The sequence below is a fragment of the Macaca nemestrina genome, chromosome 10 (assembly GCF_043159975.1).
Source record: "Macaca nemestrina isolate mMacNem1 chromosome 10, mMacNem.hap1, whole genome shotgun sequence".
NCBI classification, from domain to species: domain Eukaryota; kingdom Metazoa; phylum Chordata; class Mammalia; order Primates; family Cercopithecidae; genus Macaca; species Macaca nemestrina.
Window position 1 is genome coordinate 85448044 of NC_092134.1, and position 21675 is coordinate 85469718.

The 21675-nt window shown below is 39.2% G+C and overlaps 1 protein-coding gene and 1 pseudogene across 9 annotated transcripts in view; both read left to right on the forward strand.

Annotated features, from left to right (window-relative positions):
- The window catches only part of LOC105492926 (SUMO specific peptidase 1), a 66543-nt gene that overhangs the window by 33580 nt on the left and 11288 nt on the right, over positions 1 to 21675 (forward strand). For 8 of the 9 annotated variants that reach the window (XM_071071805.1, XM_071071808.1, XM_071071809.1 and 5 more), the window contains 4 exons: positions 4537 to 4575; positions 5787 to 5871; positions 6247 to 6402; positions 7631 to 7762. In XM_071071805.1, coding sequence (XP_070927906.1) covers positions 4537 to 4575; positions 5787 to 5871; positions 6247 to 6402; positions 7631 to 7762 — 412 coding nt within the window. The remainder of the gene's footprint in view (positions 1 to 4536; positions 4576 to 5786; positions 5872 to 6246; positions 6403 to 7630; positions 7763 to 21675) is intronic. The other variant, XM_071071802.1, reaches the window with a different exon arrangement.
- Positions 14371 to 21667, forward strand: LOC139356776 (large ribosomal subunit protein eL37 pseudogene; annotated as a pseudogene).

Consider the following 21675-nt stretch of genomic DNA (forward strand, 5'->3'; position numbering starts at 1 on the left):
CAGCCTTGAACTCCTGGGCTCAAGCGATTCTCCTGCCTCAGCCTCCTCAGTAGCTGGGACCACAGATGCTTGCCACCTTACTTGGCTAATTTTTAAATTTTTCTTTTGTAGAGACGGGATCTCGCTATGTTGACCAGGCTGGTTTTGCACTCCTAGCCTCAAGCGATCCTCCTGACTTGGCCTTCCAAAGTGTTGGGATCATAGGTGTGAGCCACTGCACCTGGTCTACTTTGTTCTTTAGTCCATCTTCCATACTGCAGTCAGAGTGATCTTTCAGAATATGTGTCTGATCATTCATTAAAGGGGTTTAATGATTATTTGTTAACCTCCTTCAAAGGTGGTTTATTAGACATCGAATTAAGCCAGGCTCCTTACTACGCACTTACAAAGCACTTCTTTCACAAGCCTCACTTTCTCACTTTAACAAGTATTTACCAAGAGCCTACTGTGTGCCAGGTACTAGTATAAATATTGAGGATAATAGTGAACAATGTGAAGTCCCTATTCTCAAGAAGCTTGCATTCTACTTGAGGGGAAGGATGAAGGACAGATAGTGAACAAATAAACAAACGTATATGCCTTGAAGTCATAAGTGCTATGAGGAAAATTGAAGCAGGGTAATATATAGAGTAGGATTGGGAAGATACTATTTGTATAGGGTGGTCATGGAAAGTCTCTGATCAAGTGACTTGAGCAGAGACATGATGGAGGTAAGAGGGAGCCATATGGAAATATGGGACTCTTTCATGTGTTTTTATAAGCTGGACTATTTTCAGTTTGTAAATACAGTAAGCATTTCTTGCCTTCACATTCAGTGTTCTTTTTGCCTGGAATGTCCTCCATACCTCAGCTTTGTCTGTCAGTAGTGTTTTATCTTTCAGGTCTCAATTCACATGTGAACTTCTGCATGAAACTTTACTTATCTGGAGGTATCAAATACTTCTTGCTCTGTGATCCAGTAGGTTACTATGATTGGTGTGCCTTTGCCATATATGGCTTTGGGAATTCAATTGCTAGGATGAGAATAACATCAGTTTTCTATTGAGAAGATTAAGGGTAATGAAATATTCTTTCTCATCTTAGTTCCCCTACTTCTTTGCAGCTCCCCCATGTGTTCTAAGCTTTAAATATTTCTTAAAATTCTCTATTTGTTAAGTCTTTGGGGGAGACTTCATAGTTTAGATTCTTTATTTCTTATATCTTTTTTTGGAGTCACATCTGCCTTCTGATTTTGGGTTGGAAAAGGCTTCATGTAGCTTTGGACAACTAACTCTTCTGAACCTCAGTTTCCTTATCAATAAAATGCCAGTATTGATACCTTACACTTAATAGTGAAGATTAACTTACAAATAAAACACTTATTTTTATATGTGCTTCATGTGAAATGCCACAAGATGTGTGCAGCTTTCTTGGGAAGAAGTTGATCTCTCAGGTAAAGAGTTGATCTCAGTTCCTTAGGTTCTTTACTAAAACTGCCTTTCATTTACGGAGGATTTCTCCTAATGATGACTAAAGAATGAGTTGGCAGGAAAAATGGTCTGTAGGGTAAGGCTGTTTGAGTGATGCTCTTTGTCAAAGTTGGAGCCTACTCTGCTGATGCTTGGTTTATTGGCTCTCTACTCTTAATTCTCCACTACTGCCTCCCAGTTAAGTTCCAGTAATGAAGATCTGCTTTTATTTCCCAGAATATGCTATGCTGTGTCATACCTCTTTGCCGTTATACTTTCTGTTTGTTCCGTCTGGATGTCCCTTTGTCTCTCTGTCTACTTGATAAGCTCTTATTTTGCTTTCTTTTCTTTCTTTCTTTCTTTCTTTCTTTCTTTCTTTCTTTCTTTCTTTCTTTCTTTCTTTCTTTCTTTCTTTCTTTCTTTTCTTTCTTTTCTTTCTTTCCTTCCTTCCTTCCTTCCTTCCTTCCTTCCTTCCTTCCTTCCTTCCTTCCTTCCTTCCCTCCCTCCCTCCCTCCCTCCCTCCCTCCCTCCCTCCCTCTCTCTTTCTTTCTTTCTTTCTTTCTTTCTTTCTTTCTTTCTTTCTTTCTTTCTTTCTTTCTTTCTTTCTTTCGTTCTTTCTTTCTTTCGTTCTTTCTTTCTTTCGTTCTTTCTTTCGTTCTTTCTTTCTTTCTTTCTTTCGTTCTTTCTTTCGTTCTTTCTTTCTTTCGTTCTTTCTTTCTTTCGTTCTTTCTTTCGTTCTTTCTTTCTTTCGTTCTTTCTTTCTTTCGTTCTTTCTTTCTCTTTCTTTCTTTCTTTCTTTCTTTCTTTCTTTCTTTCTTTCTTTTTCTTTCTTTCTTTCTTTCTGTCTTTCTGTCTTTCTGTCTTTCTGTCTTTCTGTCTTTCTGTCTTTCTTTCTTTCTTTCTGTGACAGAGTCTTGCTCTATCACCCAGGCTGGAGTGCAGTGGCACAGTCTCTGCTCACTGCAACCTCTGCCTCCCGGGTTCAAGCAATTCTCGTGCCTTACCCTCCAGGGTAGCTGGGATTACAGGCACATGCCACCACACCCAGCTAATTTTTGTGTTTTTAGTAGAGATTGGGTTTCACCATGTTGGCCAAGCTGGTTTTGAACTCCTGACCTCCGGTGTTCCACCCACCTTGGCCTCCCAAAGTGCTGGAATTACAGGCATGAGCCACCATGCCTGGCCTTAATTTTGCTTTTCCAAATCTCACCCAGATGTTTTTTTTTTTTTCTCAGAAGATTTCTTTGACTTCGCCAGATAACATTAGTTTTTCCTTCCATCCTTCTACCTTGTTTGTTACTAATACCTTTGTACCTGTCACCCATTGCTGGTCATGGTGCTTGGCATATGATGGGTGCTTAGTAAATAAATCTTTGTTAGATAAATGAATTTCCTAGGTAGGCTGAAGTGCTCTCTTGAGTAGCCCAAGTACTCATTTCCCCCCCGCTTTTTTTTTTTAATGCTTTGATCTATTGAAAGGCACAGTCGAAAGAATACAGTCTTTGGAATTGGACAGATAAGACTTCTAATCCTGGCTTTTCAAGATAAATAATCATTTTGAACCTCCTTTCTCATTTCTGTACAGTATGAGTAATAATTCTTTTTTATATATTATGTTGAGGTTTAAATAATATGGGCATTTTCATTAGGCTTAACTAATACATAAAACATCTAGAGCAGAGTTTTACCTGTAGAGCACTAAGTATGTGCTCAAACACAGTTGTAGTTATTATTACTATATGCCTCAATTATATGAAAAATAATACATCTCTTTGGAAAAGCAGATTTTCCCTGCATTTTGTTTTCCTGAGCCAGTGGATACCTTGATCCATTGAAGAAAACTGCTGGCCCCTACATTACTTGTTCATTCAAGAAATACTACATGGCTGGGCATGGTGGCTCATGCCTGTAATCCTAGCACCTTGGGAAGGCCAAGGTGGATGGATCACCTGAGGTTGTGAGTTCAAGACCAGCCTGGCCAACATGGTGAAACCTCGTCTCTACTTAAAAAAAAAAAAAAAAAAATTAGCCGGGTGTGGTGACGGGTGCCTGTAATCCCAGCTACTCAGGAGGCTGAAGCCAGAGAATCTCTTGAACCCGAGAGGTGGAGGTTGCATTGAGCCGAGATTGTGCCACTGTACTCCAGCCTGGGCAACAGAGTAAGAGTCAAAAAAAGAAAACTAAATGCCTACTATGTGCCAAGCACTATTCTAGTTGCAGAGGATTTTGTTTTGTTTTGTTTTTAAGAGACAGAGTCTCCCTGTGTTGCCCAGTCTGGTCTTGAGCTCTTGGCTCAAGCGATCCTCCCTCCTCAGCCTCCTAAAGCACTAGGATTACAGGAATGAGCCACCATGCCTGGCCTCTGATCCAGGTCTCTTAACTCCCAATTTGATGCTGTTTACTTATTCTGTATATTTAAAAGTTTTCTTTGGAAAAGTGTTCACTCTTTTTCTTTTTGTTTCTGTGATAGATCCTGCCTAGCTAGAAGTTTGTAGATAAGGAAGTTTGAAAAAAACAAGAGGCTCTAGGACAATTAATCATGCCTGTGGCTCTGCTCAGCATATCACTTGGGTTGTCAGCAAGAGCCACATGGACCTAGAATTGACCTGTCATCTTTGGAATGAAGTTGTGTTGCTGATTCTCTGCTTTGGCTCATTGGCTTGTTAGCCATTTGATGTAGATTATTTTGTGGGTGGGGATTTTTAATAAATTTTTCAATCTGAATCATTTGGGAAGAGCAGTGTTCTAGCTTAATGTATTATTTTGAGAAGTGATGTCCTCTTTCACGTAATGTTGGTCTCTCATGGAAGTAGGGAGCTATGCCAAATATAATATCTCTGCTGAACTTTGGGTCACCTTTTTAACTAATATGTATCCATATGATTTTAACTAATATGTATGCGTAAGGACTGTGTCTCCTTATTTCCTAATTACAGTTATTTTATGTCATTTGGATTCCTTTTACTTATTCCATACTTGTAAAGCATTTGTATAAACTATTTAAATTATTGTTTTTATTGATGAAAATATTTTCATTTTCTCATAAGCCTCCTGCTCATTTGTCAAATTTTTCTTTTCCTACCCATAGTTCTACTTTCTTCCAGGCAGAGCTGTGGATCAAAGAATTGTAAGTTATTTTTGGTATCATTTTTCCTTCTCAATCACTTTGTTTTTTGCCAATAAGAAGTACCTGTTTAGGCTGGGTGTGGTGGCTCACGCCTGTAATCCCAGCACTTTGGGAGGCCGAGGTGGGTGAATCATCTGAGGTCAGGAGTTCAAGACCAGCCTGGCCAACATGGTGAAACCTCATCTCTACTAAAAATACAAAAATTGGCTGGGCGTGGTGGCACGCGCCTGTAATCCCAGCTTCGTGGGAGGCTGAGGCGGGAGGATTGCTTGAACCTGGGAGTCGGAGGTTACAGTGAGCCGAGATTATGCCACTGCACTCCAGCCTGGGCAACAGAGTAAGACTCCGTCTCAAAAAAAAGAAAAAAGTACCTGTTTATACTTTTAAGTTGATGAGTTTTCAAAATTTTGTTGGAGTTGGAACATTTCTACACTTATGTTTATTAAATCTATAACAATTGTTGAAGCTAAATTAAATTGGAAAAATAGAGTTAGCTATTATGTAGTAGGGACAATAAACGATCCTATTTTGGCATTTGTAAAACTAATTTATTGAATAATTCATATTTCTGGACTTTGCAAAATCACTGAAAGCATTTAGTCTTGTTTAAGGAACTTACTTTATTGAGTTATCCAAACCCCTTGGTCTCGGTAATTTTTAAAAAATCTATCAAAAATATAGTATTTGAATTAAACTTCAGCAATATCTTGTATTAGTTTCTCCTTTGGGGTTCAATCCCATTTTTGGATTTCCGGACTGAAGTTTTGCTTTCATTATAATCTTAAAAGCATGTTAAGAAAAGAACTATGTGTTTACAAATGTTAACAAGTCATCTGTTCACATTTAGCAATGCACTGATATTTTTAGTAATTTCAGTAAAAATAGTTCGGGTGTGGTGGCTCACATCTGTAATCCTAGCACTTTGAGAGGCCAAGGTAGGGGGGTCGCTTGAGCCCAGGAGTTTGAGACCAGCCTGGGCACCATAGTGAGACCCTATCTCTATAAAAAATAATAATAATGTCCGTAAAAAGAGTAGAGTAATTTCAGTAACATGTGGTTTCACTCTATGTCTTAAAATAAGGATGATAAGTTAGTGTAAGGATTTTAGACTTTCTTTGTGAGGGTTCTGTATTTAATACTCAGTGTACATCAACAATATGTTTGATACTGAGAGTGGTCTACATTTGGTCACATTCCTTTTCATTTTCTAGAACTAGTGTTTATGATTCTCGAGCACGAGAAAGATTGCGCCAGATTGAAGAACAGAAAGCATTGGCCTTACAGCTTCAAAACCAGGTAAAAAAGAAAATTGGAATAATATTGCAAATAAATACTACATCGAAATAGAAACTATTTTGGAAAGTTACCCAGATTTGGGTAATTGCTGTTGTAATTCCAAGATCGTATGGTAGCATAGCATGTTATGATATGTGGTAAATGTTCTCGGTCTGTTCAGTCAGTACTACTCATTGTACATAAGACAAATATACATAGTCCCCTACTTGTGATGGTTTGACTAATGATTTTTTGACTTTACAAAAAAGCGAAAGCAATAGGCATTTCAGCATGCTTCTTGACTTATGACAGGTTTATTGGGACATAACCCTATCATAAGTCAAGGAACAGCCACAGATTTCTTTATCCTGCTTATTCTGAAGTTTTATCTTTCAGAGATTGCAGGAGCGGGAACATTCAGTACATGATTCAGTAGAACTGCATCTTCGTGTACCTCTTGAAAAGGAGATTCCTGTTACTGTTGCCCAAGAAACACAAAAAAAAGGTCATAAATTAACTGATAGTGAAGATGAATTTCCTGAAATTACAGAGGTAAATTACATACACTTAATTTCTACACTACCAAGTATTATGTTTAGAAAGAATCTCTCGGATGAATTTCAAACATAAAAGCAATAGTGGTCAAGCACGGTGGCTCACGCCTGTAATCCCATCACTTTGGGAGGCTGAAGCGGGTGGATCACTTGAGGTCAGGAGTTCGAGACCAGCCTGGCCAACATGGTGAAACCCCGTCTCTACCAAAAATACAAAAATCAGCTGGGCGTGGTGGCAGGCACTTGTAATCCCAGCTACACAGGAGGCTGAGACAGGAGAATTGCTTGAACCCGGGAGGCAGAGGTTGCAGTGAGCTGAGATCGTGCCACTGCACTTTAGCCTGGGTGACAGGCCAAGACTCCATCTCAAAAAAAAAAAAAAAAAAAAAAGCCGTAGAACACTTGGTATTTAAGTTTTCTTGTATATTTCTGCTTTCACTTATTTTACATACCAATCTGGGCTTTATTTTTAAAATATTGAAAATTTTTGAAAGAACTGTTGGTGGCTTTTAACAACTTCAGTGGAGAAGCATTTAATACATTTGTCTTTCCTGTCATGTGCATTTTTACTTACTGCACACATACAATAGTTTGATCCTAAATTGTAAGCTGAGGTTTGCTCTTTTTTTAAGTAATAAAACCCATTATAGAAAATTTAGAAAATACATGGAGGTCTGTGTACATTTTTAGATAATCCGTTTCTTTATCCATACGTCTCTTTGAAACCTACCTTGTAGCTAGTGAGCATAACACACTTACTATAGTTGTACTGAATTCTGTATTTTATATTTAAAAAAAAGATCTCTAAGAAAGTAATTTCTAAAAGATACTGCCTTTACTCTCTTACTATAACCTTTCATTAAAAAATCTGTTTCTCAGGAAGTTGTTTGGACCAGAGATATAAAATATAGTTAATTTTTCTCATGACTTAGAAAATTTGATAGCAGAAGGTTATTTCAGATTTTAGGAATTAATATGGAAACAAGGATCTGAATGTTGTGCTGAAAAAGAGAAGGGAGGACTAGATGAAGTGTAAAGAAGTAATCAGGGATTACTGGGAAGGAATAGAAACCAAAATGTTACATAGAAGTAAACTAATTAACAGTAAATTTATAAACAATCGAATGGTGATAAATATAGTCTGAGGATTTCATGGGGCTTGGTGAGAAATATGGTTTTCCTGAAGCCACGCATGTTTGATGTCTTGACACCTTTTGTTTTCTTAGGAAATGGAGAAAGAAATAAAGAATGTATTTCGTAATGGGAATCAGGATGAAGTTCTCAGTGAAGCATTTCGCCTGACCATTACACGCAAAGATATTCAAACTCTAAACCATCTGAATTGGCTCAATGATGAGGTAATATTGCATCTATTTTTACATACAAATAACAAACATTAAGTGGCAGTTAAATTAAGGCATTATCTCACTATTTCTCAAAATGTGGTCCATGGATGACCCGCATTGAAATCACCTCTCATAGGCCTCTTCATTCTTGTAACCATGAGGGAGTGTGGTGGAGACAGGCATTTTTAACAAACATCTCAGGTGTATTTAAGAGTCTGAGAACCACTGAATTTACCTTTTCTTGTATTGAAGATTTGAACACTGAAGAAGACATTCACTCATTGGTATTCTCACTCTCTTTAAGGCTCTTGTTCTGCAGTTCATCTCTTCTGAACAAATAAGTATTAGCTGACCATTTTGCAGCATGAAAGAATACTTTGGGATTTCTTTATAGGAATCCAGTTTTACTTCCCTTTCTACCTAAGTTCTACTCATTTTAGATCGCTTACAAAATGAATGATAAGATTTCCAAAATAGCCTCCATTTATGCATGATATTTTTTAAATGGACATTGACAAAGTTATATTATTATTAAATATTTGAGGTATTGGGAAAGTTACGGTCTTCACCTCCTAACTCCAGTTTATTTTAAGTATATTAATTACACTACAATTTTTAAACTGATCTATTCCTAAACCTAAACCTGTAAGTAGCTATTTTATTTTAGAAGGTTATTTTTACAGCAAAGGAAAACTGGGTTGGGTATCTTTTCCTAAGTACCTTCTTTCCGTGAGCATCCCTGCCTAATCTGGGTATACTCAAGCTTCACAGCTGTGGAGGATCTTTAGTTTCTCAGTATAGTAATCATTAAATATTTTAGATATCCATATCCTGTTTTTGCGTGATCAAGACCTTCCAAATAATATTTGCTAATAACTATTGATCATTTACCTCATTAGGTACGATTCATGTTTTATGTGTTTTATTCTTGTAATAGTCATCATATCTTTGGAGGTAGATATGATAGTTTTATCATCTCCATTCTACAGATAAAGAAACAAGGCATAGAAAGATTTAAAAACTTGCAAGGTTATACAGCTAGTAAACAGCAGAGCCAAGATTAAGACCCAAGTATTGGGTCTTATCTACTATATCTTACCACCTCAGAATCTTAAATTGGATCCTGGTCTTAAGATCAGATATATAGAACTTAGGAGCCATGTATCATGTCCAGGATGCTGGGTTTCTCTGGGGCCAGCCCCATTCTTTTTGCCACTAGTTGGTTTATAAGATAAAAATTTCAGGAGCTCATCACTCCCTGAATAATATCTGTGACCAAGAATAATAAGGAAGACATGGTTTGTTACTATCTTTCTTTAGAAGAAACCCTCTTTGCTTCTTTTGGCTCAGATATTAGAACATTGGTTCAAATAATAGAAAAAAAGAGTTCACCAAATCAAAGGAGGAAATGAAAATCAAGGATAGTTATAAGTATCCACTGTTACGTTATTTTTGATCTGTGGTCTTTTGCCATTTTTTTTCCTGCCATTGCTGGTGGGGAGAGGTCAGTTATTCTAAAGGGATAGTAGGCTTTAGTTTGTTGTAAATCATGGAAAACCTCCTAGAGGGCAGCAATGAGTAGGATATGAGCTGAGCTCTTGCGATTTACTGTGGCATTTACCTCAGTGAGATTCCTTACAGAGACAGCATTCATCAGGACATATTTTCCATTCACTGGGCCCGTCAGAGGCTGGAGTTTTAGCAAGCTAAGTTAATGGAAATTACATTATTTTAGAGGAGATGAGAGGAAGGAAAGATTCTTTGTCTGCTTTATCCCTACCACACCTAGCCACAACTTTTGTAGAAGTAGTGCATTTCTTTTCAGTTCAGAATAATGTTATCCTTGAAAGTGAGTGCCAATTCACATGTCCATAATAATGATGGGAGCTATCTTAAAAAGCACCATTTTCAAAGTACCATGCCTCATAGGCTTTCAAAGTTACTGCCCTTGAGAAGCTAACATCCTGATGGAGTATTAGTAGATATCCTTAAGTATTGATACTCATTGAAGAATACTGAATTTTGGCCAGACGCAGTGGGTCATGCCTATAATCCCAGTGCTTTGGATGGCTAAGGTGAGAGGATCACCTGAGGCCAGGAGTTCAAGAGCAGCCTGAGCAACATAGCAAGACCCCATCTCCACAAAAAAATTAAAAATTAGCCAGCCATGGTGGCATGTGCCTGTAGTCCCAGCTGTTCAGGAGGCTGAAGCAGGAGGATTGCTTGAGCTAAGAAAGAAGGATTGCTTGAGTTTAGGAGTTTTAGTTTATAGTGAGCTATGATCGAGCCACTGCAGTCTAGACTGGGTGACGGAGCAAGACTCTGTGTCTTAAAAAGAAAACAAAACTTGGCCGGGCGCGGTGGCTCAAGCCTGTAATCCCAGCACTTTGGGAGGCCGAGGCGGGTGGATCACGAGGTCAGGAGATCGAGACTATCCTGGCTAACATGGTGAAACCCCGTCTCTACTAAAAATACAAAAAACTAGCCGGGCGTGGTGGCGGGCGCCTGTAGTCTCAGCTACTCGGGTGGCTGAGGCGGGAGAATGGCGTGAACCCGGGAGGCGGAGCTTGCAGTGAGCCGAGATCACGCCACTGCACTCCAGCCTGGGAGACACAGCGAGACTCCGTCTCAAAAAAAAAGAAAACAAAACTTAATTCTGTTTCTCAGTTGTGAACTATCAGTCTTCTTTTGCAAATGATTTGTCCTCTGTTCAATTCTCTTCTTCCCTCAAGTAGATATTTTCATTAATAATCATTTCTCTTCTTTTTCTGTTTCCTTTTTTTAAGATGTATTAAAACTTCGTCCAAAATAAGTGACTGATATATTGTTCTTACCATTTTATAAACAAAGTACCATACTTCGTAGGCTTTCAGAGTTAAAAAGGAATATAAGAACCAGGAAGTAAAAGGAATCAGATTCAGTTTATAAGGAAATTAAAACCCAGAAATCCTATTTTTGGAATATGTATGGAAAGCCGTTAGGATACCCTGTTCCTAAAAGAAAAGTAGACCACAGTACCTATTCATACAATAGGTTTTTAAAAAATTTTCATAAATGGATTTCTCTATAGGTGAGTTTGGTTAAATTCCGTACAACTTCAAAGGACTAATGATTGACAGGATTAATATAATGAATGTGGGAACTGGCTGCCATATAAAGAATACCAAAGGAGGCAAGAAGACTGTTAAAATCAAGACACTGTAGATGGGGATTTCTATATTGGGTCAGGAGATTAGTTATTAATAGAAATATCTAATTAAGGAAGGGAGGATGGAGTTAAAGCGAGGAGAAATTACGCTGGGAGCAGTGGCTCATGCCTGTAACCCCAACACTGGGAAGCTGAGGTGGGAGGATTGCTTGAGCCAGGCTGTCGAGGCTTCCGTGAGTTATGATTGTGCCCCTGCACTCCACTCCAGGGTGGGTGACAGAACAAGACTCTGAGACCCTGTCTCTTTAGAAGAACAGAGAAAGGAAAAATAAGTTGCAAAAGTAGAAGTAGATTGAAACAGTCAAGAAACAGAAGGAAATATTTTCAAATGGGTGTCATTATTAGAAACTATGCATTAATTCCTGGAGATTGAATTGGGTGACTTCTGGAATCCCTTCCAACTTTAAGATTCTAGGTTTATTGTCCTGAGTACTGCTTTAGGCTTTGTGTTTCTCTTTATGGCCAAATGGTTCTCCTTTGAGGGACTAAGGATTGTTTTAAAAGGCATCAGATAAATTTAGAAATACATGGATATAATTTAGGTATACAAGTAAATAAAACTGACTTTTGCTTCTGGTCATGATAAAGGAAACAAGATTTACCCTTTCAGCTTAACTAGAAAATTAGACAAAACATGAAGCAACAATTTTCAGACATTGGGTAACAGGTAGTACCAGGCAGTGATCCCTGAGGGAAGGGAAATAAAAGGGATGCATGCTATAATATCCCCAGCTTTCTAGGGTGGGGTGTGTGTGTTGTGAAGGAGGGACTGGTAGAGCCTGTGCAGGGGGGCTTCCCTCCAGTCTTTGGCTGAGTACCAATTTGTGCATGTATGAGAAGAAGCTACCGGAGGCTGGGGAAAGAACCACCAGAAAGAAGGGATCAGCACAGTTTTAGAGCCGGCACAGGTGTCAGTAGTTTATGTTCCAACCAGTTAGAGTAGAAAAACCTCCTAAGTCACAGGGCATTGAATAGAATCCTCAGAGGGGTATTGCCTCAGAAATAGGGCGAAACTGACCCTAGAATAAAACTGACCCTAGAATAAAACTGACGCTAGAGGATCACCTGAGGCCAGAATAAAGGCTGCTCTGGACCCACCATCACAAAGCCTAAAAACAAGCCTCAAAAGCCTGAAACTGATCCAGATAACCTATATCCCAGAGAAAAGCCTAACAATATTTAAAGGAATACAACAAATTCCAGCAACAACAAGGCCCAACATAAAATTTGCAATATCCAGCATCCAACTAGAAATGACCAGAAATACACGAGGAAGGAAAGTACAATTTATGATGAGGGAGAAAAGAAACACCCAGAAATGACCAAAATAATAGAATTAGCAGACAAGGATATTTAAAAAGTTACTATAAATATCTTCCACATATTCAAGAAGTTAGAAGAAAATGGACATCATGAGGAGAGAAATGGAAGATATTTTTAAACAAGACCGACATTGAATTTCTAGAAATGAAAAGTATATCTGAAATAAAAATACATAAGGTAGTATTAATAGTAGATTAGACACTTCATAAGAAAAAATTCGTAAACTTGAGTAGCAGTAGAAACTGGAATATGAGACACACAATAAAAGTCAAAGAAAGATGTCAAGAGCATCAGTGAGCTGTGGGATTATACCAGACAGGTTAAGCATGTAATTGGAGTCCCAGAAGGAAAGGTGGGGGCATAGGTGGTGTTAGAAATTTATTTAAAGAAATAATGATGGAAGATTTTTCAAATTTGAAAACTGAACTGACAAGTTTGAGAAGTTCTCTATACCCCAAGTAGAAGAAACATCATGCTAAAATACATAGTAATCAAGTTGCTGAAAACTGGTGATAAAAATACTAAGTGCAACCGGAAGGAAAAAGGCACATTAAGTACAGAAGAACAAAGATAGGTATAACTGTCAGAAATAATGTAGGCCAGAAGACAATGTAGCTACATCTTTAAAGTACTGCAGAAGAAACAAATTTGTCAGTAGAAATTCTATACCCAGCAAATACATCTTTCAAAAAATAAGGCTGTACTTTTCCAGACAAACAAATGCTGATAAGAGTTCATCACCAGCAGACCTATACCAGAAGAAATATTATGTGTTCTTCAGGCAGAAGAAAAATTGCAAATGGAAATGTCAGTCTACACAAAGGAATGAAGAGGAGTGGAGTTGCTCTCATTTTTTTATATGTCTAGAAGAGAGGTGACTAAGGCAGAACTAAAACAACATACTGTGGGATTTATAACATATAGAAGTAAAATATAATCACAGCACAAAGAAGGAGACAAAATGGACAAATATACTATTGGAAGATCCTTATACTCTACATAAAGTGGTATAATGTTATATGAAGGTAGACTATGATAAGTTAAAGGCATAGTAAATCATAGAGTAACCACTAAAACATAAAAATTAAAAGCAAGATATATTTACTAAGCCAATAATGGAGATAAAATGGAACTTTAAAAATCCAAAAGAGTTGGAAAGAAGAAAAAAGATAAAAAGAACAGATAGAGCAAATAGGAAAAAAGAGCAAGATGGTAGATTTAAACCCAACCACATTGATGTTAAATGTAAATTACCTAGGTCAGCATTGTCCAACAGAAATATAATGTGAGCCACATATTTTAAATTGTCTAATAGTTACTTTTAAAAAAGTAAAATGGGCCGAGTGCAGTGGCTCATGCCTGTAATCCCAGCACTTGGGAGGCCAAGGCGGGTGGATCACTTGAGGTCAGGAGTTCAAGACCAGCCTGGCCAACATGGCGAAACCTTGTCTCTACTAAAAATACAGAAAATTAGCCCGGCATCATGGTGTGTGCCTGTAATTGGGAGGCTGAGGCAGGAGATTCACTTGAACCCAGGAAGCAGAGGTTGCAGTGAGCCGAGATCGTGCCACTGCACTCCTGCCTGGGTGACAGAGCAAGACTCTGTTTCAATTAAAAAATATACACATATATAAAAAATTATTTAATATATGTTATATATAAATAATATATTTTTATATAAAAACATATATAATATAGACCGGCCACAGTGGCTCACGCCTGTAATCCCAGCACTTTGGGAGGTAGAGGCGGGTGGATCACCTGAGGTCAGGAATTTGAGACTAGCCTGACCAACATGCTGAAACCCCATCTCTACTAAAAATACAAAAATTAGCCAGGTGTGGTGGCAGGCGCCTGTAATCCCAGCTACCCGAGAGGCTGAGGCACAGAATCGCTTGAACCCGGGAGGTGGAGGTTAAAGTGAGCTGAGATCACACCACTGCACTCCAGCCTGGGCAACAGAGTAAGACTTTGTCTCAAAAATATATATATAAAATATATAATATGTTAATATATATTATATAACATATATAAAAATATATAAAATAATATATATTTATATATGTAATACATATTTGATATATGTATATGTAATATGTAATATATAATATATATCAAATATATATCTTGTATATAATATATAAAAATAACATTATTTAACCCAATATATCCAGAATATGTCATTTTGGCATGTAGTGAAAATACTATTGAGATATTTTACCTTCTCTTTGAATGTGCTATGCAGTTTACACTTATAGTACATCTCTAGTTGAATTAGTCACATTTCAAGTGCTCAATAGTCACATTTGGCTAGTGGCTGCCTTACTGAACAGTATAGGGTAAATAAACATCCAATTAAAAGGCAGAGATTGGCTCTCCTTGGGGAGGCCAGCAACTTTCCAGATAAAGGGAGCTGGTGGGCAGGAAAAAGGCATGCAGCAGCCCTCTTGAGCCAGAAGAATAGCTGCTGACTGATGCCTGGGGGACCAAGCCCATAATTGTGGAGCTGAAGCTGCACTGTGTCCCTTGCTTCAGTCTGACCTTTGGGGAGCCTGCACAGTTCTGACCTCAGTTAGGAGCTGAGGGGAGAAATTTGAGAATGTTTGGCCCTGTGTAACAGCAAAAGGATTCATTGGTGAGGGTGTCTGGCAGGTATCTGTAAAGATAATAAGATGAAGGGAACATCGCTGTTTGGAAAGTGTCGTGATACGATACACAAGTTGTGCTGCCTCTGTGGCTGTAAGGCCTACCGCCTTCAGAAGTCAACCTGTGGCAAATGTGGCTCCCCTGCTAAGGGCAAGAGAAAGTATAACTAGACTGCCAAGGCTAAAATAAAATACCACTGCGACTGGTTGAATGAAGCACCTAAACATCGTATACTGCAGATTTAGGCATGGACTCTGTGAAGGAACAACACCTACACCCAAGAGGGCAGCAGTTGCGTCATCCAGTTAATCTTAAGAATTTCAGTGATTAGTCATGCAATAAATATTCTGGTTTTTTAAAATGTATATATGTTAAACATATGTTTATATGTATATGTTATATCTATATTACATATATGTGAAAGGAGGCAGAGATTGTCAGATTGGATTAAAAAGCTGTCTGTAAGAAACCATTTATTGGCCGGGCGCGGTGGCTCAAGCCTGTAATCCCAGCACTTTGGGAGGCCGAGACGGGCGGATCATGAGGTCAGGAGATCGAGACTATCCTGGCTAACACGGTGAAACCCCGTCTCTACTAAAAAATACAAAAAAAAAAACTAGCCGGGCAAGGTGGCGGGTGCCTATAGTCCCAGCTACTCGGGAGGCTGAGGCAGGAGAATGGCATAAACCCGGGAGGCGGAGCTTGCAGTGAGCTGAGATCCAGCCACTGCACTCCAGCCTGGGCGACAGAGCAACACTCTGTCTCAAAAAAAAAAAACAAAAAGAAACCATTTATTTATTATTTATTTTTGAGATGGAGTTTTGCTCTTGTCACCCAGGCTAGAGTACAATGGCGTGATCTTGGCTCACTGCAACCTCAGCCTCCCAGCTTCAAGTGATTCTCCTGCCCCAGCCTCCCGAGTAGCTGGGATTACAGGCACCTGCCACCACACCCAGCTAATTTTTCTACTTTTAGTAGAGATGGGTTTTCACCACGTTGGCCAGGCTGGTCTTGAACTCCTGACCACAGGTGACCCACTGCCTTGGCCTCCCAAAGTGCCGGGATTACAGACGTGAGCCACTACGCCTGGCCAAGAAACCGTTTTAAATGTGAAGGCATAGGTTTACAAAAGTTAAAGGACAGAAAAAATATACCCTGCAAACATGAATCAAAAGAAAAAGTGACTTATTAGCATTATACAAATTAGATTTCAGAACAAGGAATATTATCAGTAATAGAGACATTTCTTAATGATAAAAGGGTCAGTTCATCAAGAAGGCTTAACCTAAATATGTACACACCTAATAACAGAACTTCAAAATAGGTGAAGCATAATCTGATAGAACTGAAAGGAGAAATAGACAAATCTATTACTATTGGAGGTTTCACTGCCTCTGAGTAATGGATAGAATAAGTAGAAAATCAGTAAGGATGTAGAAGACTGGAACAGTTAGATCGATCCTATGCATCCAAATATTTGTACACCAGAAACACTTTTTCCTCTACTCAGCCCTCTATGCCCTATCCTACGTGGAGAAGCAGGATAACTGGAGCATTTCCTGTCTCTCTATTATTTTCCCTCCAAGACCCTATTCTCCCTCTCATTCCTTGCTGTCAGTTTACATGGATGAATTGGAAAAATAGCAAGCTGACATATTAGTTATTACCAGTTGTTTCCAATTGGAAAAGCATTGGACTGTTGGAATACAGTATTTCCAACTTCACCAGCTAGTGAAAGGCCAAAGAGAACCAAACTCATAGGAAATATGGGGGACAGGAGGATAGTGAAGGAGGAATTAAGATAGAATCTACGTAGCAGACTGTAATTACATTGAAGCCACAGCTAACCAGGCAGACTAATTACCTACTTGGTAAGCTTCATCTCTGAAAAGGAAGAGATGTCTCTCGGCTGTTCAGCATCACAATAGCCTAGTGTATAGAGAGCATATTCTTACTTGATTGGTAGTATAAAATAAGTAAAACTTTATAGTGAAGTACCAGAGTCACCTGATTTTTATTGCAGAATCAGAATCTGGAACCAGAGCACTTGCATTTTGATGAACATTCTTTTTTTTTTTTTTTTTTTTTTTTTCCCAAGTCAAGGTCTCACTCTGTAACTCAGGCTAGAGTGCAGTGGTGTGATCATAGTTCACCGCAGCCTCAAACTCCTGGGCTAAAGTGACCCTCCTGCCTCAGCCTCCCAAGGAGCTGGGACCACAGGAATGTGCCACCATGCCTGGCTTTTTTGTTTATTTTTAGTTTTTAGAGAGAAAGTCTCACTATATTGCCCAGTCTGGTCTCGAATTCCTGGCCTCAATTGATCCTACCACCTTAGCCTCCCAAAGTGCTAGGATTGTAGGCAGGAGCTCACGCCCAGCTTTATCTAGCATTCTAACTTTCAGAATATATATATATATTTTTTATGGGAATGGGGGGAATTGGTAGTGGTCATAGTTTGATAATTGTTTCCAAGGAGTAGTTAAATTTGAGTGATGCTCAGTAAAGAGAGGAAACAGCTTGCAAAACATTTAAGTTCAACTAGACAAACCTAGCCTTAGGAATCGGTTTTCCTTAGAGAATAAAAGCTGATTGCATAAGAAGGAAAAAAACTAGGCAAAATGAAATAAATTAGTTAAGTGAATATGATGAATCCACCATGTGCTTGTACACTTATGTGTGGAATAAAATGATCAGAACTAAAGTTTTTTTTTTTGTTTGTTTGTTTGTTTTTTTTTTTTTTGAGATGGAGTCTCGCTCTGTCGCCCAGGCTGGAGTGCAGTGGCTGCATCTTGGCTCACTGCAAGCTCCGCCTCCTGGGTTCACGCCATTCTCCTGCCTCAGCCTCCTGAGTAGCTGGGACTACAGGCACCCGCCACCTCGCCTGGCTAGTTTTTTGTATTTTTTAGTAGAGACAGGGTTTCACCGTGTTAGCCAGGATGGTCTCGATCTCCTGACCTCGTGATCCGCCCGTCTCGGCCTCCCAAAGTGCTGGGATTACATAACTAAAGTTTTCTAACATGACTCTTTGGCATCCAGATTATTATGGTTTATCTCTTTGAAGTGTTTCTCAATAGAACTAGCCTTGATTAACCAGGGATTTATGGAAGGTCACATGGAGAATAGTAGTTATTCTCCATAAATGACTCCATTATCATGTTGCTTGCCTTTCTCTAAAATTTTAGCTATAATTCTGATAATTTGTTCCTTGAATTGGCATGTGAGAAAAATTCTGTGTGCATGTTCGCAGTGAGGGAAACCTGCCTTTCTGGTTTCTGTAATATGACTAGGTTAACTCCTATGAGTGAATGACCTGACCCACTATCAAATGCTGCTGTTCAGTTAGTCTTTTGGACTTTGTGGTTGACAAGGGTAAATTTAATTTGAAAATCAGAATGGGGAGGTCAAGGTGAAAATCTAGAGAGGTAAAATTGGAAAAACGGCTTTTGTCTCCCCAAAAGTTGTCTTAATCTCTGCTCAGAAGTATTGTCATGCGCAGGCCTTTTAGAACATTTTTTCTCAAGCTGATTAGACGGGTTCAAAGTATAAGCATGAGAATGGCTAAAAATCAAGACTTTACTGGTAGTGAAATATTTCTAAAAACATGAGAAAACAATAGTTTGGCTGGTTTACTGGGGAAGAGGGAAGATGCAAATAGCATTGGTCATTTATGTCATTGTGGTAACATACAGGAAAAGGGGATTGAATCCTTAATTTGAAAACATTGTAGGCGTTTCTCTGAAAGAAAAGCTTTTTTCAGCTTCAGCCTGGCAGCTCTTCAAATAAAATCTCGGAGGAACAAGGCACTATAAACAACCCACCCATCCCTAAACATGACTGCATAGACAAGTAGATGCTTATGGCCAAGCCTGCGAAGGCAGCAGGAAGGGCAGCTCCTTAAGCACCAAGAGCCACAATGAGCAAATAGAGGCAAGTGTGGGTCCCAGAAAAGGTGACAGGTGGACTAACGTTGACAGTAGTCCTCAGATTGTGGTATATTGGCGAGACAAACAGCAAGCACAGGGCTGATCTACTTTTAGCTCCTTATTTCAAAGGGAATTTAGGATCTGCTGGTGCTAAGAGAGTCTTGTTTGAGTAAAGGGCTGTTGCCAACTTGGCGTAGGGGACCGTTGTCTTCACAAAATGCAAGCAAATGCTGTGACCATCACTGCTCCTCTTTCATCTTGAACACTGTGATCCCTTCTCTCATTTCTTTTCCCTTCATTTTCAGCCCTCCTCTGTGAGATGACATGTAGGACTTCTTTGTTCTCTCTTAGCTTGTTTTTTTGGTATGATGGTGTCTTGGCTGAACTGTGGCAATTTTCCTCATTTGGATGGAGTAATAGCTAAAAAATTGAGGAGAAAGACTTGAATCTAAATTCTGTCTCAGATGTCAGATTTACATTCTCAGCTAATGTGGGGAGCATGGAGGTCACCAAACTCCCTCCTACTGGGATCTAGGGGAAATGAAAAAGAACCCAGATCATTCCTTAGAGCTAATTAACTAGTTGACTTTGGAGGAGGCCTTTTCCCTCTCAGTTGAGAAACTTTGGTTGGGTGCAGCAATGGAAGAGGAATTCTCAAAGGGAACAGATACCGTGCTGTCTGATCACTGGGGTTCTCTGTTCTTGTTCAACTGTGTTGGTCCTGAGCTTTCTAGTGAACCCTCTCAAGTTGAAAAAACAAGCAAAACTCAGGCTGTGTAAGTCCAGCTAAGCTTCCTTGGTTTCTGGAACTCTTTCCTCTTGAAAAATAGAATAGTGATGTATAGCATGACACTCATTTATGTCATTCTTTTTTTTTTCACTTCAGACTTACAATTGCAGAGGTAATCTCTGATAGACACCTAGGGGAGATGTATCTCCGTGGCTGTCAGGTGCTTCACCGTCCTTATCTGTCTGCCTGGTCCCTTTCATCTGCTTCAGTCGTTATTTCTTTTTGGAGTATGTAAGCTGTCTGCCCCATGGAAGGTTTCACTTACAGTGACTGGCAGGTCATTTGCTTATGTCTTGGGTTGAAGGGCTTACCCTATAACGTGGCCAACATTATAAGATGGGTAGAAGGCCAGAGGAATCAGTGAATTCCTTCTTGCCAATTTTTCCTCATTAGAGAACATGGTTTACAGCCTAGAAATCTGTACTTGCTGAGAAGATCCTACTGCATTTGTGGCTGCCTTTAGAAACCTAGAGGCATCCTTTAGCACCATTATCCTGAGGGGCAGAGTTAGATTGGAAACTTATAGTTGAGAAATACCTGATTCTAATTGTGTCTTGATTAAGTATCATTATCTATAACAACTGAGCTCCAGTTATCTGTTGGGCATCGCACTAGGCAGAGAATAAGCCATAACTTGAGTCCTTTGGGCTGACTGGGCCTGCTGCTCAGTCATCAGAGCTGCAGAGAAAACAGTGTCTTTCTTCAGTCCTAGCCTTTCCCACCTCAGAGTTCTGCCTCATGGCGAGTGTGGTTTCCCGCAGCTGCCTAGGCATCCTCATCTATAGGCCCTTTCTCTGGTCTAGACCATGCTCCGGTGTGTTCCTGGCAGTGTTCACTGCTGCCTACCCAGTATGTCGTTGCTTACTGTTGGGCAGTAGCTCACTGTTCTGGCATCCTGGTGTGTAAATATTTGTCAAAGAACAGGGGCATTTTCCCATTCCCCAAAAAGCATTCTGAAAAATGTGCCTGTTTTCTTAGTCATATTTCCAAGCCGTGGATCAGTTAGCCCATTCATTCCTTGCAGTTGACAGACACTGGCGTGACCTCAGCTGGCCACATAAAGTAAGTATGCAGTAACTTCCGGCACAATAACTTTCAGGTTTTAGTACCAAGAGTCCTGGACCTAATGGAACCATACACAACAAAGTCACTATTGGAGAAGATGTTGTTTCATTAACAGAAAGAATCACACATCTCCCCACTCAGGCATTGTAATTTCTTTCCACACTTGATAGTGAAGGCATAAATGGAATCAACAAAGATGAGAAAGCTAACCATATATCTGGGGTAGAACTTAACTCTTCATGTTTGTGACTTGACTTTTAGGTCTCATATAAGGTAGGTTTTTATGCTTCCATGTGTGCCTTTATATAAAGGTGACGTTGCTGAGCTACTATCAGTTTACAGGTGTTTTTCTAATATAATTGATGGCTTCTCCTGTCACTTAGTTCTACTTGAGACCAAAAGAGTTTGCCTCTGCAGGATGGGTTATTAAGTTGAAAAGGCAGTCTCAAACCGTGGAGCAGAGCTTTCCATCTTTGTGCAAAACTATGTGGCTCTAATATAAAGTGTGAATTCTTGATTTTAACTTGACTAACACTAGGCTCTAACTGAGCTCAGTATCTACTTAAATTGCTATCACAGTTCCAGTAGGCAAAGGTAACTGCTAATGTACCTTATTAAACTGTTTGCATGCCTTCCTTTCCTTTTCTCTAAGCCTCACCTTCTAACATCCCTGTCTTTCTGCAGTCTTTTGACCTAACCTTCAGTCTTCTTCAAGCCTCGCCAGCGTCTGCCCATTTGTACTCCCAACCCCATAATATATGTCAGCTTTTTCTCTTTTCACTGTTTATAGCACTTCAGCCTTCCCCCTTCTAGTCAGAATTTGATTTAGAGAAATGAGTCTGTTGGATGTTGAAGACTTAATTCAGTTTATTAGGAAACAATTACATATGCTATTCAATACAGCAACTGCAACTGCTTTGAAAGGCTAGGCCTGAGTGTCTATTCTAATAGGTATAACTTCTTCCCACAG